This window comes from Babylonia areolata, chromosome 1, assembly GCF_041734735.1.
Source record: "Babylonia areolata isolate BAREFJ2019XMU chromosome 1, ASM4173473v1, whole genome shotgun sequence".
NCBI classification, from domain to species: Eukaryota; Metazoa; Mollusca; class Gastropoda; order Neogastropoda; family Buccinidae; genus Babylonia; species Babylonia areolata.
Genome location: NC_134876.1, coordinates 85,066,631 through 85,083,673, shown reverse-complemented (window position 1 = coordinate 85,083,673; position 17,043 = coordinate 85,066,631). Strand labels below are relative to the sequence as shown.

The window sequence follows — 17,043 nt, the reverse complement described above, 5'->3', positions numbered from 1 at the left end:
GTCGGTTTGGGTGTGAGCAGTATAATTTGATTTGATTTGAACATGTGCATTTGTACTTTTTAGTCAGAACTACTTATGCATGATGCAAAATTACTGACCACTCAGAAAGGTGGGCTTTATTCTGATTTTGTCTACATTTATTGATGGAATCATCGGGTCCCCAGCTAAAGACCACGCGGGGTCACACTCTGTTTATGGTGCCAGTGATCCATATCACAATATCAGATATGTTTCCAAAGTTCAGACACTGTTTATATGATGCAAAATTAAAAGAGGGACCCATTTCTTCCCACTGAAAAAAACCACCCTGACAAGACTAGCTTCTCACTATTTCATCCTGGGGAAGAAGAAGAAGAAAAAAACAGTTCTGGAAAAGGGGGAAAAAATGGAGCATCACTGTTCCCCACTTGTCAAAAAAATAAGATAAAAACAAATAAAAAAAACAAAATAAAACCATAAAACCCAGAAAACCAGCCAAGCTCAGAATTGATGATGAAGTGCTTGCTGCAGCCATACAAGAACAGACTATATTTTAGATTTTGAGTATTGTATTTTAGCACACGTTCTGTTTTTGCAGCCGCTGTGTCAGGGAGTGTGCATTGCCTATTTTTATTTTTTTATTTTTTTATTTTTCAGTTTTGAGGTGATGTTATTACAATCTGTGCTGTATTCTGATATGGATTCAGAGCAGCCCTGCTAAGTACAACCCAAAGCCCTTTATGCGTGGATGATTTTTTTTTGTTCTCACTCAAATGGGTCACTGAGTGCATTTAATAATCCAGACAGCCAGGTATCCTTCCCTTAACGTTTAGTATTTTCATTCAAATTCTCTTTATAATCAAAGGCATGGTGTTTGACAGGCTTGGAAATTATGGTTGGTTTGTCACATATAGGGGTTTTTTTTTTAGTTTTTTTTGTTTGTTTGTTTTTACAGAAGATTTGACATGTATCTTGCATGTCACAAACGTATTGATTTGACTTGTGCCTCTGTTGTGACAGTGGTTACCCACCCACCCCCAACACGCCAGGCAGCAACCCACCCTGCACCACCGTGGGGGAGTTTGCCCCAACGGGAGCCAAGTACGCAGCGGCCATTGCAGCAGCCACTGCCACCGCCACTGCCACTGCCGTAGTACTGGATGCCCACCAGATGAATATGAACCAGCAATTTCCACCAAACCCACAGATGCAGGTGTGTACCATGTTCAGAAGTTAGTTTGTGGTGTTCATGCATGATACAGTCAGGGCTGGGGGGGACAAGTGGAAATTCTCAACTTTTTTTTTTATATTTAAAAAAATTTTTTTTATACTGTTGTCACTGGAATGTTGACTAAGCAGTCAGCTCCTGTGCAGACAGATCACTCTTCACTCAATCTTTTTTCACTTCAACCGCCACTCCGCCGGGTTGTTTTTTTTTTCGGCTTGGAACCCAGCAGATCGAAGTTTTGAATATTTGACCACGCAGGCCCACTCTGGAGCATTAACTTATAAATTGCTTCCTCATGGAGGAAAAGCCCTGAATGACAGTTCTGCAATGGAGTGAGAAACAACTTGTCAGTGGTGTTTGGAATATGCTGCTGAGACTGATCAACAGTGAGTATTTGGTGCATGTTGTTCGTCTTTCAGATCAGATTTTGTCATCGCATAACCTTGAAAGTGACGTTCAGTGATTCATGTTTCCTGTGATACATACTACTTATACAATGAATATTTGTTTGCTGACTTGTCATTGCACTATTAGTAGTTAGTTTTATTAACTATTTACCTAGGGAGGGCAAGCAAAAGTCTTGGGGAACAAGTAGACGTTTATGTCAGCCGTATTTATCAAACTGTGCGTACTAATAAAAAAAAAATATTAAAAAATTTAATTTTAAGACATTCTTCTGATAGATCACTGATTAACGATGGATACTGCTCTACATTTCACACAGGTACTGCAAACTCTGGTTCAAGGAATTGATTCAGAAAAGAAGGGTATCCAGCCTGCAGTGGAAGGAAGCCAGAAGAGAAAGCAGAACACCGTCCAGCCACCAGGGGAAGAAGAAAAGAAAACATTTGAGAATATCTTCGCTTGCCAGCACTGCCCGAAGATTTACCGCTCTAAAAGGGGCCTTTATGGTCACCGGAAGCGCCACCATAGTGCCATGGTGTGAAGATTTTTCGGGCCGCACAATCCATTGATGATGGCCACTTTATCAAAGATTCTATTCATGATCTCAGTGTTTGATTTATAAATGTTTTCAGGGTTGATCTGATTTTTTCATACGTTTTCCATTGTAACTAAGTCTGACAGGATTTGGGGTCATTTTTTTTGTTTTTTGGGGTTTTTTTTGTTTCAGTCGGATCGGGATAACAGATTTTTCTTTTATATTTGTATTTGTATTTCTTTTTATCACAACAGATTTCTCTGTGAGTTCAAGTTTAAGTAAGACACATTGATAAAATGTAAATGAAGGTTGCAAGAGCTGTGTGGGTTAGTGTTGGGTTTTCAGTCTGAGGGTCCTGGGTTCGAATCCTAATTACGGTGCCTGATGGGTTAACGGTGGAGATTTTTCTGATCTTCCAAGTCAGCAGATATGGCAGACCAGTCAGTGCCTGAATCCCCTTCGTGTGTATATGCTCGCAGGAGATCAAATGTGCATGTTAAAGATATTGTAATCAGGCATGTTCTTGTTGGGTGGGTTATAATAGCAAGAACATATACAGCATGCACAGCTCAGATAACTGAGTATGGCTGCCTACATGGTAGGGTAAAAACGGTTACTCATGCACGCAAGATGCACACACCGAAGATCCTGTCATCCATGTCTGGAAACAGGGACATTGCCTCCATGGTAGACTCTGTTGCTCTGAAAAACTAATTGATACTTTTTCTTGTCAATCTTTTATATATATATTTATTCATTTATTTATTTGCTGTCCCATTGGCTTCAGCTCACATGTATTTATAGACAAAGTGAGTCTATGTTATGACCTTTTTCTGGTTGTCTGTGTGCGTGTGTGTGTCGTAAACTTCAGGTGTCCTCAGTATTGATTGCGCCGACTTGGTATTGAAATAGGAACCATTTCTGTTCCAGTTACATGCCCCTAGAAATATCATACAGCTTCCCAGTCAGAATTATGTTTTTCTAGTGGTTGCTTCCCTTGGCAAACATGACCCATGGTTTTTTTTTGGTTTTTTTTTTTGTTTTTGTTTTTTTAAACCTGTGTCATTTCAAGAATAAAATTGACGGCACTTGGCGTTTGTTGCCTCCAAAATACACATTGTGATTAGAGCATGACAGAACACCAGTGATTCTCACCACCCCCGAAAACGGAGTATTGCTGCCTACATGGCGGGGTAAAAACCGTCATATACCATTACTACGGAAAAGCCCACCTGTGAACATACGAGTGAACGTGGGAGTTGCAGCCCACAAACCAAGAAGAAGAAGAAGATTCTCGCCTTGCCTCACCAATGCCTGTTATCCTGTTGGGGACATAGGCTGCCAGCAAGCGCTCTCCAGTCAGTCCTCCCGGTCCTTTTGCCAGGCACTGCAGCTGTCCCCTGGTGCAGCCTGTCCTCTTCATATCTGCCTCCGCGCCATAGCTCCACATGTTTCTTGGGTTCCCTCATTTCCTTTTTCCTTGCTGGGTCCAGGTGAAGTGTCATGCCTTGTGTTGGATGCAGGCTTCTGGAGCGTGTGGCCGATCCATCTCTTTAACGTCCTCGGAGAATCACTTCTTCTGCAGGCTGCTGTCTTCTTCGCTCCGTTTTTGTTTTTTTGTTGTTTTTTTTGTGTTTTTTTTTCCCCCTGCTGGCCAGGGAATCGGAATTTATCATTCTGAGGCAGGTGTTGATGAAAGTTTGGATTCTTTTCACGGTGGTGACAGTGGTTCCCCACACCTCTGCTCCAGAGAGCAGATGTTGATTGAGGCATGGCTAGATCATCCAGCATCACCATTTCTTCCTTTGCTTTTTCCTTTTTCAGCAAATGTTACATAACATCGTCGTTTGCATCCACTGTTAGTATCATCGCGTTCCTACATAATCTATAGGCACATACCGTAAAGGTCGGGTCAAAGACGAAGGCAGCAACGTCCAGAGTGCGGCTTTCCTTACTCACTTCCTGCGTGGGCGGAGCATGCTATCTGGCAAATGTATGGATGCAGTATTTATTGTTGGTAGATACATATTGCACCTTTAAAAAAAAAAATTTAGTTGGAAAAAAATTTTTTTTGCTGTCTTATGATCCATTGCAGTGGCTTTACCAGGCATGCCTACCGTTACTGAGGGCCTGTATTTGTCCCAGAAAATTGATTAAATAGACAGGGTGTCCTGGAACTACGGATATTTGCTGCATGGCCCGGAAAATTTTAAAAAAACATTTTTTCCCCGAAGTATCTAGTGGGGTACAAGTTAGATGGCTTTCTAACCATTGCTGAAGACACTTCATTAACTCACTCAGTACGGCCAGTCCTCTCTTCTCCTCTACACAGACCCCTCAGATGTCCAGTGGGTGTCTGAATGACCCAACCTTTTAGCTTCCATCTTCAGAATTGTGGTATTCTTTGTCAACATTCACCTCTTCAGTATAAGAGCCTTCCGCTTGCAATATTTTGATGATGGTAACTGGGGTGCAACGCTTTTAACGCCGTCTCTTTCGCCGTTCGTATGGAGAGAGTTAAGACTTACAGAAATGCTGCTGAATATTACCGAAGCCACTTCGTGAAAAGCCGGAAACTGTCCGAACAGTACCGAAGCCATTTTGTGAAAGTCCACTCGATTTCCGTCACTGGCGATGTAAGTTCGGCAAGACCAATGCGCATGCAGGTAAGCACTGACTGACTATGTTCGCCGAGATGTTCCTGAAAATAATACCCTGTCCCTGATTCTAATGTGTGTTGTCTCTGAACAGCAAATTTGGGGGTAGGCATGCCTGCTTTTCTCCTTCAGCCGCACATCCCGAAAGTCTCCCAAACAGTCAGCCACACCCACCCAGTAAACGACACCCCTTGCCCTTGAACGAACAAGTCTTTTTGTGTTGCAGCAACTGCCCCCAGCCCAGAACATGCAGGGCATGTACGGAGGACCCCCCCAGTATTCACCAGGGATGGGCCCAGGCCCCCGACACCCGACGCCCATGCCGGGCCCAATGCCAGGGAAAGGCGCCATGGGGCCCGGCGGACACATGATGATACGCCGACATGCACCCTACCCTTCCCCACACATGATGCCACACAAGCGTCAGATGTCGTACCCGCCCAATGGGGCACAGATGGATGTGAGTAGGAAGTTTTTTTTTTTTGCTCTTCTTGATCAGTGTAAGTTTGTTAAAATTTTGACTGCCAGCATGTTTAAGTCATTAAACTTTATTTTCAAATCAATTTTTGGGGAGCAACCTACACATAGAAATTCTTAAAGCAGTATTTAATTTCATACACATACAGAAAAAAGTGCTTAAAATGAATGTATCTCTGTGTTCTTGACTGATTATTCTTTGTAAAGTATGCTTATAATTTTTTATAAACTATAAACTGTATCGTAAGCACTGTGACAGCTGGCAAGACCTGGGAAAGAGAAGTTGGGGCATTGTGAATGGGAATGTCATTGTGATGAAAATGCCTTCACATAAATGGCTGAACATGTTTCTTTCCACATGCAGTTTGTTCCCGGCCCTCACGGGCAGATGAGCGGGTACCCGAACCACCAGTACGGGGTCAAGAGCCCCTTCCCCCCTACGCAGCAGCCGCTCCCGTCCCCCACGGGCTACATGACTCCGCAGGGGATGCGGCAGATGGGGCCGGGCCCTGGCCCGTACCCCAACGGGCAGCCCTACATGATGCCCAACCAGTATCCTCCCACCCGCCCTGCCAGCCAGCCTGCCTTTGGCCAGTACCCAGCCCAGGTGAGACAAGATGCGAGAAGAATGCATTGTTATCTCCAGAACGGAAATTGTTGACCCGTTAAAGAACAGGAAGGCGACATGTTAAAGAAAAAGCATATGCATTACCTCCGCAGAAGAACAACACAAAGGCTGACCATGCTTACATGATCCAACGAAACACTGGGGAGATGGACAGAGGGGTGTGGTTTGAAAAAGTAGGAACACACAGACGTTTTTATGTGCTGGTTTGTATGATGAACTTCAGCGTTCACATAGAGTCATGGAAGTGTGGAAAAAAAGTCTCTGTAAAAACGGGGGAACCATTTTTCCAGGGCTGGAAAAAAAAGTGTCAGGAAAAAAGATTTTGCTCCTCATGGTCTGGAAAAGTCTTTGAATATTAATAAAACCCTTTTGTCTGATAACATTCCACAGAGAAAGCTTTATGCATTTAAAAAAAAAAAAAAAAAAAAAAGTTTCCTATACAAAACCAAACAGTGAAGATAACTGAACATTGACTCTGGGATATTCACCAGTCCCTTTCATCACTGGTGTTGCAGGCACCAAAAAAGATAAGGGAGGTAACTTACCAAGGAATGCTATTTACTGCAGCTACTTTTGATTTCTCCGCATGGGCAAATTGTAGTTTGAATAGGACAGGAACCCAGACCCATGCTGAGTCTGCACTAGTGGATCAGAGCAAGTATGTGTGTGTGTGTGTGTGTGTGTGTGCATTTTACTTGTATATATACGATTTATTCCCTTGATGTTTTTATTTATGTATTGTTGTACAATACCTTATGGTCTTAACGTGTGTGTGTGTGTGCGCATGTGTGTGTGTGTGCGTGCGTGCGCGCATGTCATTTTTAGTAATCTATACCCTTTTTTGTTGGATGTTTTCATTTGTTAATATTGTTGTGCAATACCCTATTGTCTTAACATGAGTATGTGTGTGTGTGTGGGGGGGGGGGTTAGTATATCGTCAGCTATTGGGAATTCTTATTTGACTAGTTTTAATCTCTTCTTATGCTGCGCATGATTTTATGCCAGTGTTTACAATGAGCCTGTGATTGCACAACTTAATTTCCATGTGCTTGGGAGGTGGGGGGGTTGTATTCAGTTTGGATTTTTAGTCTGGAATAATTTTTAGTCTGGTGTGTTTAGTTTGGAATAATAATTTTCAGTCTAGCGTGGAAGGGGTCTGAAAGAAGTACAGACTTTGATATGGTCACATCTGTGGGAACTCGGGAACTTTCATGTTTTCACAGATCATGTTTTCTGTATTGAAATGGGTGGGTGGGGTTTGGTGTGGAGGATGAATTAGGGAATTACTCAGAAATTCATTTCAGGAAATCCATGCAATTTATTTACTTGTTAGACGTAGAACTGTTTTACATAATGTAATGGCTTTTCAGGAGAGCGAGGGCCAGATTCTGTTGGTGCCCTCTCTTTAATTAAAAGAAAAAAAAGAAAAAAAAAGAGAGAAGAATAAGTTGGTGTTCCCAGCCCTTGAGATCCAACATTCTGTCAGAGTTTATTGCTGCCTCTCAAAAACAAACTTTTGTCCAAACTTCCTATCCAGATTATATAAAAAAAAAATATAAAAAAATTAGTTGGTAATGATGATAGAAATAATAAATTCTCTATGAGACTAATTTTCAGCACATTTGCTGCTCAAAATGCCTCGCACGGTCCAGTTAAAAAAAAGCGAACATCACTTAAAACATCATAGAATCTCTCGGTAGTACCCCTCCTGCCCCAAGACAGTGTCCTCCTGTCCTCTCACACTGTTGACATTGTTATGTTGGACAGAATAACTTCCAGCACAGTCCCCTGCATGGGAACCCGACGCCACCAATGACTCCACAGGGTTACCCTGACATCAAACCACGCATTATGAAGCAAGGTAAGCACAGAGAAAGCTGTATGTTTCAGTATGCTAGGTGACTTAAAGATTTGGAACTAATTTCTGTTTATGATGTATTTCAGTGGGGAAAAAAAAAGGGGGGTGGAAATTTCTATAGTCCACTAAAGAGTGTTAAAAGATAAAATACAGAGCTTCCCCCCGCCTCCAAAAAAGAGGATATTTCTGCAGTTACTGGCTCAGTCTGGTTTGTTTTTTCAGTGTACATTTAGTTTACTTAGTTGTGATGTTGTCTCGTTGGGACTTTTTCCTTTCAGTTGAATGGCAAGGGCAAGATATGGTTCTGAATGGTGATGGTCATCCACATCACAAACTTTGAGAAATACTCCTGGTGTTCAGGTTTTGTCAGTAGATTTTCTGAAACATTGCTACTTTTTTCATGCTTGTGTTCAGTTTAGTCTTCAAAAGGGTGGTGATGGTTAAATTGTGGAAAATTCCAGCAAACGTAGAACAAATTCCAAAGCAATGGAAACGCATCCTGTATGACGACATAAGGTTACCACCTTACAAACTGTTCTTTAACTAGCTGCTTTCATTTTCTCCGCATAGGCGGGTAGTTGTTTGCACACGACAGGAATTAAGACACCTGAAGGGTTGCGGTGAGTATGTGAGATAAACGTAATTTTATTAAGGAAGTTTCCTTTTTATGTGAAAGTTTTTACCTTCCTCCAGACGATGGGGAGCTGAGGTTAACGTTCCCAGTGCGCGATGGTGTCGTGTTGCCGCCTTTCCGCCTGGAACACAACCTGGCAGTGAGCAACCACGAGTTCCACCTGAGAGACAGCGTTTACCAGACTCTGATGTGGAGGTCAGTGAAGCGCCTCGCTCTTCAACCTTCATGCCTGTTTCAGTGTTTTTTTTCATTCGCATTGAATCTCTCACTTGTTCTCCATTATTTTTCTCTTATGTGGTTCAGTTTGGCAACTGTGGTAGATTTTTTTTTTTTTTTTTTTTTAAATCATCTTGTGACAGCTGTTTATTTGTGTCTGTGTGTATACCAACCTGTTGATCTTGATGTTGTGATGGTCTTAAAATGTTTTAGGTCTTAGTGATTTTATTTCTTTGCTTTTTTTTGTTTTTATCTATATGTGAAAGGTTGTTTCTTTTTTTTTTCTTTTTTTTTTTTCTTTTTTTTTTTAATGTTTACAGTTACACACTGAGATTTTTTTTTTTTTATTAGTCTAACCAGGCTGATGGGTTGTAATTAATTATTTTACAATCATGAGCGCTATCACTTTATGAAAAAAAACAAAAACATCAAAAGTAAGGTCTTTGAAACATTGGGTAAACCTGATATTCTGAAATATAAAAAGAATGACAAACAAGATCATTAAACATTGGGTAAATCTGGTATACATTCTGAACATTGGGTAAATCAGGTATGCATTCCGAACATTGGGTAAATCAGGTATGCATTCCGAACATTGGGTAAATGTGGTATGTATTCCGTTTTTTTCAGGTCCGATTTGGAGCTTCAGTTGAAGTGCTTCCACCATGAGGACCGGCAGATGAACACCAACTGGCCCGCCTCGGTCACGGTCAGCGTCAACGCCAGGCCCCTGGACATCGAGCGGGGCGAGAACAAGTCGTCCCACAAGCCCCTGTATCTGAAGGATGTGTGCGTGGGGGGCCGCAACACCATCCAGATCACCGTAACAGCATGCTGTTGCGTAAGTAGAATTATGCAACGGCTGCCCCTCGTCGCTTGCCAGTGTGTAAGTGGATTTTGAAAGGACAGTGGTGATCCCAAGTATTGTGTCCACTGGTTTTTGAATTTCATTTTTTTTCTTCACAGTTCATGAGCGGCAGGTGTTTTTTTTGTGTTGTTTTTTTAGGTCCCTTTTTTCACGGTGTTTTACTGGTTATGTTGGTAACTGTGTGTGTGTAATCATCAGGAAAATGAACTCCATCAAATTCCTAACGGTTTGGAAAAAACATCAGTGTTTGGCAAGAGAACATTCAGCATTCTCATGGTGCAAGGGAAACTACTCTTTCTTGTAAAAATGAGAAGTTGTAAACTAAAAATGGACTGATGATTGCATTAACTTTAAAAGCAGAGTCATCGTATTACGTCATTGAATAAACCAATTGAAATCTGTAAACCCCCGAAAACGGAGTATGGCTGCCTACATGGCGGGGTAAAAACGGTCATACACGTAAAAGCCCACTCGTGTACATACGAGTGAACTTGGGAGCTGCAGCCCACGAAAGCAGAAGAAGAAGAAACCTGTAAAAGCTTTTTCTTTTCTAATCAGACATCACCATTGTAATTGTAAGAATTTTTACACATGGATCAATGACATTGTAATTGTAAGAATTTTTACACATGGATCAAAGTCATTATGGTACCTTTTTTTTTTTTCTTTTTTTTTTGTGGTCACCGTTTTTCAGTGGCGTTACTCCCATGCCACTCAGTTTGTTGTTGTGGCACTTGGTGGCAACATGTAAATGTGTGAGAAAAAAAAATTACACCCCACCCCCTTTTGTCAGTGACAAATTGTTTGCAACTGTTTTGACATTTGATTTTGCAGTCTCACCTGTTTGTCCTGCAACTGGTACACCGACCGAGCATCCGATCTGTGCTGCAAGGTTTGCTGCGCAAACGATTGCTTCCTGCGGAGCACTGTGTCACCAAAAGTAAGCACAATGATTTCTACGTCTCCTTTGTTGTTGTTTTTTTATGTGTGTGTGCGCGTGTGTGTGCCCTATATTTAGGTGTGTGTGCATATGCCTTTATTTTGTGTGTGCGTGTGTGTGAATACCTGAACTATTTGCATTAGCCGGAGAGGTCAGTTCTGTTTGTAAAAGCAGCAAACGTCCTTGGTAACAAGTTGGCCAGTTATTTTGTTTGGCTGTTACTGTGGTGGGTAAAAAAGGTATGTGAATACCTAAACTATTTACATCAGCTCGAGAGGTCGTTTCTCTTGGTAAAAAAGCAGCAAGCGTCCTTGCTTGCTTGTTGACAGTTTGCCAGTTATTTGTTTGGCGGTAACAGTGGTGGTGGGTGAATGAAATAACCCTTGGATCTTGCTTGTGTGTGTGTGTGTGGCGCGCTCTACAGTCAAGAGGAACTTCTCCAATGTGACGAGTAGTTCCACGCTGAACGGGGAGGACGGGGTGGAGCAGACGGCCATCAAGGTGCCCCTGAAGTGCCCCATCACTTGCAGCAGGATCACCTTACCTGCCCGAGGTCATGACTGTAAACACATACAGGTATGTACATCCGTCGTCATCCTCATCATCATCTTTCCCCCCCCCCCCCCAACAACAACCTTGCTGTAGTGTACGTACTGTTTATAGCAAATTAGTGAACTTTAGGCTTGGTTTTGGTGCTTTTTTTTGTTTTTGACTCCCACAAGTCTGGAATCTTAGCTCCTGTCTGAACTTGGGCCCCGATATGGCCCACCCCTTTGTGGTGGGCTAGGCTACCTTTTTATTTAGTGTTTGGTTGTTGTTGTTTTTTTTGTAAGGGGCAACTCTCTTGTTGTTATGGTTTTCTTTTACTTGCACAATATTAACAACTGTTTAATGTCAGGACAGTTTTTTTTTTGTTGTTGTTGTTTTTTTAACACCCTTGCCTGCTGCTGGCAATTGTTCTCATCAGCAAATGGCTGTCATCTCACTGAGTTTGCAGGTTAGGATGTCAGTCTTCATTCTAACCTTTTTTGTGTTTTTTTTGTTGTTGTTTTTCCTGTCTGAACGCAGCTGAATTATAAGTTGTAAGCCAAAGAAAGAAACGAACATCCCCACTTCTCCCACCCCCACCCTCCACCCCACCCCCTCACCCCTCCCAAAAAAAGTGGGGGCGTGGGAGGGAGAATATGAAGGAATGTTTACTTGTTTGATGGACTCGAAATATGTCTTAGCGTGTGTTTGCATTAGTTGTGGGAATTGCTAAATTTGTAAGTTGATCTGTTCTGCAAACAAGCAAAAAAAAAAGGAAACTTGAAACTTTTGTTGTGTTGAAAGGTGCAGATGGAAGTTAAAATGTACTTTGAATCAGTGTGTGTGTGTGTGTGTGACTCAGATGGCATTTAACCGATAAACAGATGGAACGTAACTGATTCACAGGAGAAATCTAATTGACAAAAGAATTGTAATTGATTAACAGAAGAAAATGAACAATTCACTGAAGAAATGTAACCAATACACAGGATAAATGTAACAATTCACAGAAGAAATGTGATCAATGTACAAGAGAAATGTTATCACAGAGGAAATGTAACTGGTTCACAGAGAAAAAAAAGTAACAGGTTCACTGAAGAAATAAAACCAGTTCACTGAAGATTTGTAACTGTTTCTCAAGGCAGTTAGTGTGGGGCTTTTTTCTTCTTCTTTTTTTTTCTTCTTCTTTTTGTCTCAGTAATGCTACCACATACACTGAGGTGAGAAAAGCCATTTCTTTGAAGCTGCCTGTGGAATGAAGAATGAAATCTTACAACTGTTATGCATGTCATATTGCAGTGCTTTGACCTCGACTCTTACCTGAAGCTGAACTGCGAACGGGGCACATGGCGCTGTCCAGTGTGCAAGTAGGTGTTTTTTTTTCTTCTGTATTTGTGTGTTATCTGTGTATCTCTAACCGGTGAATAATTAATCTAGCAGAATTAAACAGCATGTGCACAGTTGTTTGTTTGTTTGTTTTTTTGTTGTTTTTTTGCAATTGGGAGGGTTGGGGGGGTGGGGGGGGACAAAAACCAACCAACCCAAAAGAACAAGAACCCAGACTTGTACAACAAATGTTATGTTTTCGTTATTCGTTTTTGTTATGCAAGATGAAAAGCATGAAAAAAAAAAAGATTAACTGCAAATACTTCACCATGACCTTTGATAATTGTATCTTTCAATTACATTTACTTTGTTCTAATGGCTTTTGCATCTGCGATTACACAGTCAGCGACAAACAACAGAGTATGGATGCCTACATGGCAGGAGGGTACATATAAACGTAGATTTGGGGAGCTGCAGCCTGGGAAAGCAGAAACAAACAAACAAACAAAAACAAAAAAACCCAGAGAAAATGGCAGTGTTAAAAGTTTACCACAGACATACATACAAACACAAACACTGGGTTATTACATAAACTCGCGCACACACAGAGAAACACAGAAACACACACACACACACACACAGACAACCGAACACCGGGTTATTACATAGACTCGCATCGTTTTGCACAAGTTGAGGCAAAAACGAGTTCTGCATGATGGTAATGATGTGCGCTCCGTGTTGCAGTAAAACCGCACTGCTGGAGGGCCTGGAGATTGACCAATACATCTGGGCCATCCTGTGCCACATGGCCAACACAGAGTACGAGGAGGTGACCATTGACCAGTCGGCCAACTGGAAACCCGTTGTCATCAAAAGCATCAAGGAGGAGGACAGTGGTAAGGGTAAGAGAGACTGTGTGAGAGACACTCAGACACAGAGAGAGAGAAGGGAGATTACACTTAACTGTGTGTGTGTGTGTGTGTGAAGAGTGAGAAGGCACTTGTCTGTATGTGTGTGTATGAGGAGTGAGAATGTTCTCATCTGTGTGTGGAAGAGTGAGAAGGCACATTGTGTGCGTGTGTGTGTGTGTGTGAGTTTTGACTGGTGAGAAGCACTTGTTTATGTGTGTGGAAGAGAGAAGGCTTTTGTCTACATGTGTGTGGAAAAGAGATACCTACTTGTGTTTGTGTGTGTGTGTGTTGAAGAGAGAGGATGTACTTGTCTGAGTGTGTGTATGTGTGGGCGTGTGGAAGAGAATCTACTTGTCTATGTGTGCATGGAATGGAGGAAGGTAGGGACCGTGGTGAGGGGAAAAGAGGTTGGTGTATGTTTGTGTGTGCATGTGTGTGTGTAGAGTGTGTATTGTTTATACAGTATGTGTGTGTGTGTATGTACACGCGTGTGTGCACATATGTGCATGAGGGGTGCATTTTGTACTTTGTGGACGTACATAGATGTGTTTGTTCGGTGACAACTGGAAAGGAGCAGGGAGGCTGATGACTGCGCTGTACCAGAATAAATTTAAAAAAAAAAAAAAAAAAAAAAAGAGGGAAAGGAAACGAACAAAGCTGTGTATGCCTTGACATTTACTTTGTAATATTTATGCTTGCTGTGAGTGTGAGTACCCTTGTACAACTCCAGTCATCTTGTGATTCATTTATGTTCCTTCAGCAAGAAAATGGAACGGGTATCTTGCCCTTTCAGATTCCTGCTCTCATTACAACAAGCCGACCTCCCCCTCAAGCACCCAGCTGCCCAACATCAACAACTGGAACATGGGGGGAGGGCCACCTGGGGCTGGTGGTGCCCTGCCCTCCCCCTTCCCCTCCATGCCTCCTCAGCCACACTCAGGTAAGGAAGGAGAGGTGTGTGTGTTTAAAAAGTGAGGATGCACTTGTCTGTGTATATACTTGAGGAACAGGGGGGTGACTGGGAAGTGGGGGGTAGTGGGACGGATTGATTTGCTGAGAATAGGAGGGTGTCATGAGGGGGGAACTGGATGGGAGGGGGGAACTGGATGGGGTGTGTGTGTGTGTGTGGGGGGGGGTGATTATCCTGCTTGGGCACAGGGTTAATATTTTTTTTATTGTATGAAGGTGATGGGAAAATGTTGGTTTGATTTGTTACATAGGAAGCCATGCAGTACCAATAACACTTGTTACAATGATTAGCTTGATGAGGATGATAATATGTATACGGTATCAATTCTTGAGATGATTACGACAACGATGATGATAGTGTGTATCTTAACTTGCAATGATAATAACAACAATTACCTGGGATGATTGGGCGGGACAGGACCAGGCGAGCAGATGCCAGGCATGCAGAACCCAGGGGACCCGAACCAGCAGGGCAACGCCAACAACATGGGCGCCGGCGCCGGCAGACCCCCCAGCTTGCCGGGCCGCCTGACCCCCTCCACTACGCAGCAGCCACAGCCGCAGCCGCAGCAGCAGCAGCAGCAGCAGGGAGGCCCTGCAACCCCCCAGCAGCAAAACGGCGGCCACCCGCTCTCTCACCCTGCACCCGTCTCCTCGTCTTCAGCATCCTCCTCCTCCTCCACTGCTTCTGCCCCCTGCAGTACAGCCGCCGCCGCCTCCTCTGTGGCGTCCACGACGGACAGCACCAGTTTCCCCGACCTGACCTTCGACTCCAGCCTCATGAATGGAGATTCCACCCCTGGTCTGGATGTGAGTGGTGGTGGTTTTTTGTTTTTTTCGTTTGCTTTGTTTTTCTCTCCATCTCAAACTGTGATCAGTGCATGTTATCATTTTAATGGTATTGTGCCTGTCTTCGGTCAGAGACCAAAATGTAAGTGCTTCACAGAGTCATTTGCACAATGGGCTGCCTGCCTATGTTTACCTGTGAAGAACGAGTTAACTGACGGCTGCCTTTAGACGCTGATCATTCATTTCCAGTGTCAAGTCAGGCTCCAGTCATCTGCACATGCACATGTTTCTGTTTGTTTGTTTGGTGACTTTGTAAAGTTAATCACTTTTTTTTTTTTAATTGATAAAGAAAAAATATCAGATTTGTTCAATTAGGGTTGGTGGCTTTGTTTTAATCAATGACGGTAGTATTTGTTTGTTATTGGATTTTTTTGGTTGTTTTTTGATCAGGTGAGAATTATTTGAGAAAAAAGCTACTAATTAAAAAATTGTTAGAAAGAAGAAAATGAATCGGTGAGAGAGAGATGTATGTACAACAGTGAGCTCACATGAATGAACAAAACTTGCACATTGCCCAATAAGAAAATGTAAGCACCAGATTCATAAAGAGTAAAAGTGTACGGTTCTTATATTTGTGTGTGTGTGAGAGCAGTTGAACTTTTTTTTTTTTTTTTTTTTTGACAAGCACCTTAACATATGATGATGATACTGATTTCAGCTCCTCCCAGACATCCTGTCGGACCAGGAGCTGTCAATGTATCTGGGATCAGAGGAGACCCCTGGCAGTAACAGTGTTCCCGGTGATGACCTTCTCAGCCTCTTTGACCCGTCGGAATGAAGAGACTGCAAAGCGCACCATGTTTTTGGTCTGTCTCTCACTTTCCTCTACGGCTTTGCTGCTGGAGCAGTTTAGCAACTAAATGAAAAGAAAAGGAAAAAAAAACACAAGAAAAATCAAACGTGATAACGATGACAATGACCATTAAACTGCTTTGGAAACAATTCGTAAGTGGCCAGTTCATCGCTTCAGTCTGAACAGGACCACAACTTGTGTGAACGGGAAGTCGTTGGAGATGTTTCCACACATTGTGTAATCCACACAACCCAGCATTTTCACGGAGTATTTTTCCATGAAGAAAACACTGAAATCGAGAGACAAATAAATAAAAGACTTACGATAGACGGGAGGCAGCAGGGGCAGCAGAATGGAGCTTCGACCATCTCTGGCAGTAAAGGGGCATCACATTTCATTCTGGACATCACTTGTTGTTGGCAGGGAATCCCACAGCTCTGCACTTGTTGGAAGAGGTGTTCTCTGTGTGCGTACGCACGTTGTGTATGTGTTTTGTGTGCGCGTGTCTGTGTATGCAAGTTCCTGACGTGCACACTCCCTACCCACCACTCCCCACCCCCCCTCAACAGTATACAGACTAGACTGCAGCCAGTGCTTTTCAAGTGTCATTTTTGTCTCTCTGTGTGTGTACAGATGGGGGAAAGTGTAGATAGTGCTTTTGTGCTTTGTCGTACAGACAAACTCCTCCTGGTGTGGTGGTCCTCTCCACCCTTCATGGCTGTACAGGAGGGGGGAGAGTAAATTCGGACAGACCTTCTGCACTCCATCGTCATCCTCTGTGCGTGTGTACAAATGAAAGAGTAGCCAACACACTCCTGTGTGTGTTTTTTTTGTTTTTTTGTGTGGTTTTTTTTGTTTTGTTTTTTTTAGTCATTTTATGATCATATCAATATGTTGTGTATGTACGTCTTCTCAGACGTCAGAAGTTTTCTAGAGGCAGCAAAACAGACTTGATGAAGCACAGACAGGAAAGAAAACCTGTTGGGAGATTTTTTTTTTTTTTTTTTTTTTTTTAAATGGAGGTGCATGAGGAAAACCCTTATGTCTTCTGTCTTTTTAATGTCTTGTGTGTGTGCGTGGATGTGAGCACTGGTGCATTAAACACCCATGTGTGTTTAGTGGTGCACTCTCCCCCCCCCAACTCCCACCCCAAACCCCCCTCCATCTGACCAAGGGGGGATTGTTGCCGAAGAGAGACACTTCTTGTTAGCACGTCGTCTGCTACATACAGTGCATGTGACA

The 17,043-nt window shown here is 42.7% G+C and overlaps 1 protein-coding gene across 1 annotated transcript in view; it reads left to right on the top strand.

Annotated features, from left to right (window-relative positions):
- LOC143293932 (zinc finger MIZ domain-containing protein 1-like) overlaps window positions 1-16,790 on the top strand; it is a 74,441-nt gene extending 57,651 nt beyond the window's left edge. Inside the window, exons 4-16 of the mRNA XM_076605323.1 lie at window positions 1,000-1,192; window positions 5,031-5,264; window positions 5,646-5,888; window positions 7,677-7,770; window positions 8,461-8,596; window positions 9,248-9,458; window positions 10,320-10,425; window positions 10,850-11,001; window positions 12,253-12,320; window positions 13,024-13,175; window positions 13,984-14,130; window positions 14,578-14,969; window positions 15,667-16,790. Of these exons, the coding sequence (XP_076461438.1) occupies window positions 1,000-1,192; window positions 5,031-5,264; window positions 5,646-5,888; window positions 7,677-7,770; window positions 8,461-8,596; window positions 9,248-9,458; window positions 10,320-10,425; window positions 10,850-11,001; window positions 12,253-12,320; window positions 13,024-13,175; window positions 13,984-14,130; window positions 14,578-14,969; window positions 15,667-15,786 (2,248 nt within the window). The 3' untranslated portion in view covers window positions 15,787-16,790. The remainder of the gene's footprint in view (window positions 1-999; window positions 1,193-5,030; window positions 5,265-5,645; window positions 5,889-7,676; window positions 7,771-8,460; window positions 8,597-9,247; window positions 9,459-10,319; window positions 10,426-10,849; window positions 11,002-12,252; window positions 12,321-13,023; window positions 13,176-13,983; window positions 14,131-14,577; window positions 14,970-15,666) is intronic.
- Window positions 16,791-17,043: the final 253 nt, after the last annotated feature.